The 7,053-nt window shown below is 34.8% G+C and overlaps 1 protein-coding gene across 1 annotated transcript; it reads left to right on the top strand.

Annotated features, from left to right (window-relative positions):
- Nucleotides 1–6,024: 6,024 nt before the first annotated feature.
- On the top strand, nt 6,025–6,639 carry LOC102660842 (uncharacterized mitochondrial protein AtMg00810-like). The gene is made up of 2 exons (XM_006603309.1): nt 6,025–6,420; nt 6,532–6,639. The coding sequence occupies exons 1-2, from the start codon at nt 6,025–6,027 to the stop codon at nt 6,637–6,639; spliced, it is 504 nt and encodes a 167-aa protein (XP_006603372.1).
- Nucleotides 6,640–7,053: the final 414 nt, after the last annotated feature.

The following is a 7,053-nucleotide window of genomic DNA, read 5'->3' as shown; positions in this document are numbered from 1 at the left end:
TCTTCAAAAATTCCGGGTAGAAATTTCCAGGATGTTACATCTACCCCATACATATATGTACTAATAAAAGGAAAAGAAATCATAATTAATCAAAAGTTTTTAAAACACATTTAAATAAAATCCTTTCAACAGGGTAAAAAGATCGCATTCACTTTCTTTTACATTATATTCAAACTTCTCCAAATAAATAATAAAGTCATCTCAGCTCAAACAAGGCCGCCTAAGATTTCATACAATAGAAACATATACTCCAATGTCACATCCTATCAGAGCATTGTGTCCCGACGTCCTTCAACAGAGTTTCTTAAAGTAATTCACCTAGTCATCTGCTCCTCCGAACACAAAGTTCAAGATCATCACAGGATCCTAACACAAACAACACACAGGGAGTGAGTTATCACATTCCTAACTAATAGAGAAACAAGACAACTAGATATACATATCATATAAATGAGATACAACTTACTTAAACATAACTCACGTAATTCCACCACATTGTCATTTAAAATTTATTTTTCAATCATCAATCACATTACACGTGAATCACATACTCCGATCAAGACATAATAAGACATCAATTTCATAATAAACAATTAGCAAGCGTATGCAACAATTATGCTAAGACTTGAGCCTATATGCAATGTGGTACCGTGTCAGTGAAAAATCACCCTGGGGCGCTGAGGAGTACATAACAAGACACATCACAACATGGGCATGTCAGGTTACTCTCACTAAGTAAAATCATAGGGAGACCAGTCAAGGTCACGCTATTTTGCGAGAATGCTCCAATCATATGGGATCAACATAGGCTTAAAGGATCACTCAAACCTGGTGTATTTACTCCAAGGCCTACACTCCGAAGAGTCTGTTAGAACCTCTCCCTCCTGATTCAGGTCCAACTCCTAAAATAATTTTTGCATACAGACACTGCTAATGAATTATACAATACCCGCGACCTCACACTCATGTTTTTAACACGTTTAACACATTGCGCTATAATTTAACACTGGTTCCTAAATATGAAACCTACACTTTCTCTTTAACAATGGTTCCTAAATAGGAAACCTACACTTTTTCTTTAACACTGCGCATCAACATTTTTCTCAATATCAACACTGGTCGGATTATTGTATAATTCACAACTTACAACACAAGTAATGTCACATCAAGTTTTAACCACACACTTATTCACAACCAAAACTCATATTCACAATTTCACATCTCATAATGTCATAATCCACCATCACATGTTTACATGCATTTCACAAATTAACACATGTTCAACTTTGCACTTATACTCAATCTCAATAACAATATTATAATCTCAAAGCAACATGTTATTCCACAATTCATCACATATTCCATTCATACACACTACTCATGAATTATACAATATCCACGACCTCGCACTCGTGTTTCAACACGTTTAACACATTGCGCTACAAGTTAACATTGGTTCCTAAATACGAAACCTACACTTTCTCTTTAACTCTGCACATAAACACTTTTCTCCATATCAACATTGGTCGGGTTATTGCATAATTCACATCTCACAGTACAATTATTGTCACATCAATTGTTAAACACACACACTTATTCACAACCAAACATCATGCCCACAATTTAACATCCATAATGCCATAATTCACCATCACATGCTTACATGTATCTCACAAATTGACACGTTGCACTATAATAATATTATAATGTCATTATAATAATTTATTACACCTCATAACTCATATACACATCACACAGTAATCATATTTGCATGACACAAAACACACACACACACACACATATAGTAAATCAAGCTACATTATTTTTAATCGAAAGAGTTTTTGAAACAATTTATTTAATATTACATCAAAAGAAATTACTACTAGGCATTAACCTTACAACTTTCTTTAATTTATTATTTTAGTATTACAATAAATATATACACATAACATGTTGATCATCGTCATGGAAAAATTAGAACAAGATAATAATTTGTATAAAATAAGTCATTGAATAATATTATTTAGCATATAATTCACGATAATAAAAAGAGCTCAATTTTTGTAAGGGTTCACACTCAACAAAAGAACACATCAATTTCACAGGAATTTCTCATTGGGACATCAACTGGTTCATCAAACATATATAATTCACAGTTATAATTATAAGGATAAAATATAAAAAAATGCAGAAACACCCCAAAACTCATTCCAATTGATACTCTAAGGATCCATACACATGTTCTCACTAATCCCTAATTGTGAATAACTCATCCCTTACCTCGATATAGTCACTCAAGCATTCTCCGTTATCAATTGTGGAGTTTATGGTGCTCTCTAGAGCTTCTCCTCTGGTTGCTTTGTTAGAGTTCCCAAACGTTAGAAAGAAGGAGAAGGGATTGAAGTCTCCACTTCATGATCCTACGTGCGATGCATCTTGCTCCATACACAGACATTACTTTGCAAATCCCAACGGTGCAGACGTGAGCAAATTAATTTCAAACCACATACCAAAATTTCATGACAATCCAACGGTTAACGAGTTCGGAATAATAGTTTTACGGAGACAGCTCTGGGTTTCTACGGAAAAGAAAAAGTTACAATGTGAAGGATATTTCTCTCAGATCCGACATGTTTTCATAATTCCCAATGGTGAGAATGTTAGGGAATGAGTTCTGAACTTGGTGCTCAAATTTCACGACAATCCAACAGTGAATGAGTCCGAGATCATCATTTTCTGGGATAGATTTGGTGTTATGCGAGAAAAGAGAGGGTTTTGGGAGGAAGAGAAGAAAAAATGAAATTGAGAGGAAGAGAAGGCTGAGAAGCTATCGCCAGTACCTAACATGTCGCTATTTATAGCTAGGATACTCACAACCTATCATTTACTCTATTTATTTATTTTTTATTATTTTATACAAAGAAACTCTAGTTTATTCTCTATCAAATGAATAAATAAAATACTTTTTTTATTTTTCTCTCCAACCATTATTTTAATAAAATTATTTCTCCTTATTTTTTTAATTATAAAAACCTCATCATTTATTTTCTAAGAATCAATTTATTTATAAATAAAAATTCTTTTTAATTTAATTACGAAAAATGGGATGTTACATTTGTGGTCCCCACTTTCTCTCTCTGCACGGTAATGACCTCGTGTAAAGCGTCAAAGCTATTAGACAATGACTAGTTGGGATCTCTCAACAGATCGAAGCTCTGAAGTCTATATAAGGCTTGAAGATGTTCATGTTAAGGTTGTCGAATCACAAGAGAATAATAATCTAAGTCAAAACAAACAAGTGCTTTAACGCTGTCAATTTTACTGGACAAAAGAAACTTGAGTGAATTGAGTGAATCTTAACTCTGCTAAGTTAACAAGTTTCATTGTATTTGAGCTTATTTTGTAAACACTCTTTTAGTGATAAGAATACATTCTCTTTCAAACATATATTGTTTGTGAAAGCCAAGAGTGGCTTAGTGACAAATAATACTTGGGTCTTAATCTCTAGGGGAGATTAAGGATAGCTCCAAGAGTGGCCTAGAGAGTAGTTGTTGTAGTCAAAACTGACATAGATAATACTTGGTTGTAATCAAAGAACTGATTAGTGGAACCCTTCAAGTTTTGAAGGAGAACTGGACATAGCCCAAGAGTTGGAGGGATCCAATATAAAACCTCTATGTTTTCTTTAGTGCTTCTATATAACTAGTTTCTTCCTATAGTTTACTTCTACACTATAGTGTCGAGTTTTGAAACTTGTTTTTAATGCACAAAGTGATTTCGAAATCCTTGGACAAACCCCATTGTCCATTTGTATTTGTTTGAGAAAAGTTTTTCAAAGTTTTGAAAGAATAAGTTTTATCCATCACACTATTCAACCCCCCCTTCTAGTGTGTTTAAGGTACTTCAGTTGGTATCAGAGCTTGGCCTCTAGGTTGAGCTCTTGACAGAGTAGAGGAAAGAAAATTCCTAAAACAATGGAAGAAGGGTTTGCTATGAACAAGTCTCCCATGTTCAAGGGAGCCAACTATGAGTACTAGAAGGAAATGATGATTGCCTTCTTTGAATCAACTCACAAGGATATATATATCGTCTAGAACAAGGACAACTCTTCACTCTTCTTTACCAAGAAAGGTCTAATAACTAGTGTTAGTAAGGTCTGGATTCCTCCTTATCCTCCCATTGATAGAGTTCTACTTATTAAAGGGTTGAAGCATAATCTGCTAAGCATAAATCAATCATGTGACAATGGATACAATGTCACCTTTAACAAGGATATGTGTATCGTCTAACAAGGAAATCTCTATAAGATTAAACTTGGTGATTTGTCCTGTCAAAAGGTGTCATGCTTACTCTCAGTCAAAGAGCATCATTAGGTATGGCATAAGAAGCTTGGTCATGCTAGCTTGAGGTTAATCTCAAAGCTTCAAAAGCATTGTCTCAAAAGAGGAATTCCAAAACTGTCATATCAAGATGATTCTCTTTGGGAAGCTTGCCAAAAAGGGAAACAAGTAAAAAGTTCTTTTAAAGCCAAAAATGTTGTTTCCACTTCTAGGCCCTGAGAGCTTCTACACCTTGACTTGTTTGGACCAACCAGAACTGCATCTCTTTCTGGACACAAATATTGTCTGGTCACAGTGGACGATTACACCAGATGGACATGGGTCAATTTTCTAACCTAGAAGGATGAGTATTTTGATACCTTTTATAAATTACGTAAAAATATTGAAAATGAAAAAATAATTTGTATCTTTTCAATCAGAAGTGATCACGAGGGAGAGTTTGAAAATGATTTTTTTGAAAAATTCCGTGAAGAGAATTGTATTCACCATAATTTTACACTTGAAGAACACCATAATAGAATGAAGTTGTTAAGAGGAAAAATAGATCTCTTCAAGAAATCGCTAGGACCATGCTTAATGATCACTTAACTCCCAAACACTTTGGGCTGAAATAGTAAACATTGACTGTTATTTACAGAACAAAATTTATATAAGGCCAGTCTTAAAGAAGACTCCTTATGAATTGTGAAAGGGATGTAAGCCCAACATCTCTTATTTCCACCCATTTGGATGTTATTGTTTCATTTTAAACACCAAGGATAACCTTGGAAATTTTGATTCCAAATGTGATTATGTAATCTTACTTGGATACTCAGAATCGTCCAAGGCATATAGAGTGTATAACTCTAGAACCTTGATTATGGAAGAAGCCATTCATATAAGATTTAATGACAATAAGCCTAGTACTGCAAATGTCAGAGCTGGATGAGTCCTTTGTAGAGATGAAAATGGAATATATCGTCAGGTCTACTACTACATCAAGTCAAGACAAACTTGCGTCCAACTCACCACTAGATGATTAACTTGAAGAAGTTAGAGAACCAACTAGATACTTGCTGAGGAAACATCATCCAAAGTACCAAATCATTGGTGATCCTGAGGACAAAGTCTAGACAAGGAACTCTCTCAAGCATATAACGTTACTTTCCCAGATTGAGCCAAAACACATAGATAATGCTATGTCTGATGAATACTAGATCAATGCAATGCAAGAAAAGCTAGACTAGTTTCAGAACAACGATAGAAGCTTGTAGAACACCCCAAAGGAAAATCTGTTGTTGATGCAAAGTGGGTGTTAAGAAACAAGCTGGAAGAAATAGGTAAGGATGTGAGGAACAAGCCTAGGCTTGTGGCCAAAGGTTACTCACAACAGGAAGGTATAGATTATACTAAAACTTTTGCTCTTGTTGCTCATCTAAGGGCGATACTCATTTTACTATCCTTTGCTACTCATCATGGTATGATGTTGTATCAAATGGATGTAAACTGTGTGTTCCTCAATGGACTTATCAAGGAAGAAGTCTATGTGAAACAACCCCCTGGGTTTGAGAGTTCTATCTATCCTCATCATGTTTTCAAACTTAATAAAGCTTTGTGTGGTTTAAAGCAAGCTTCTTGAGCTTGGTATGAAAAGTTAAGTTCGTTTTTAATTGAAAATGGCTTTATAAGAGGAAAGGTAAATACTATGCTATTTCAGAAAGATTATGGAAGTCAAATCCTAGTCGTCAAGATATATGTGGATGATACCATATTCAGTGCTACTAATGACTTGTTGTGCGAGGATTTTTCCAAACTTATGCAGGCAGAGTTTGAGATGAGTATAATGGGAGAATTGAAGTTCTTTCTTGGACTTCAAATCAAGCAAACAAACAATGGCATATACACACATCAAACCAAGTACATGAAGGAACTTCTGAAGAAGTTGAAGATGGATGATGAAAACCAAATGAAAACACTTATGCATCCAACCACTGTACTTGGACTAGGCAAAGAATCAAAGCGGGTGGATGAAAAGACATACAAAGAAATGATAGGATATCTTTTGTATGTCATTGAGTCCAGACCTGACATTATGTTCAGTGTATGCTTCTGTGCCAGATTCTAAAAGAAACCAAGGTAAGTTCATCTATCTGCTTTTAAACTCATATTTAGATATTTGATTGGAACTCCTAACCTTGGTATGTGTTTTAAGAGAGAAAAGGAATATGGTTGCTTGATTACTGTGATGCAGATTTTGCTAGAGATAGAGTGGAAAGAAGAAACACCAGTGGAGGTTGTCACTTCATTGGTGGATGCTTAGTTTCTTGGACGAGCAAGAAACAAGGGACAATAGCTTTATCAACAGCGGAGGCAGAGTATATTTGTAATTGGTATTGGTTCTTTTTTTAATGAACTCACCCTTACAATTTTGTATTGTGTAGTTGATACCTGTGATGATCACGAACATTGTTCGTGGAAGCAGAATGATAGCAGTAGGGTGCAAGAAGTAAGATTCTGGTGAGGAGCCGCCGAGCCGACGTGATGACGTTGGCGTTATTTTGGGAGACAGTTGTGTTTTGTAATCAACTCCTCCGTAGTTGGTTTTTAAGTTTTATTTTGTTGAGTTAAAGATGTAAAACTGGGATTTTAATTATACCTATGAACAAATTTAATTTTTGTTTATGTGTACGACGTGTATCGAGTTACTGTTTCTATATAATTATGGATATAATTA

The sequence above is a fragment of the Glycine max genome, chromosome 18 (assembly GCF_000004515.6).
Source record: "Glycine max cultivar Williams 82 chromosome 18, Glycine_max_v4.0, whole genome shotgun sequence".
Taxonomy (NCBI): domain Eukaryota; kingdom Viridiplantae; phylum Streptophyta; class Magnoliopsida; order Fabales; family Fabaceae; genus Glycine; species Glycine max.
The sequence above is the reverse complement of the archived record's forward strand: the minus strand, read 5'-3'. Positions and strand labels throughout refer to the sequence as shown.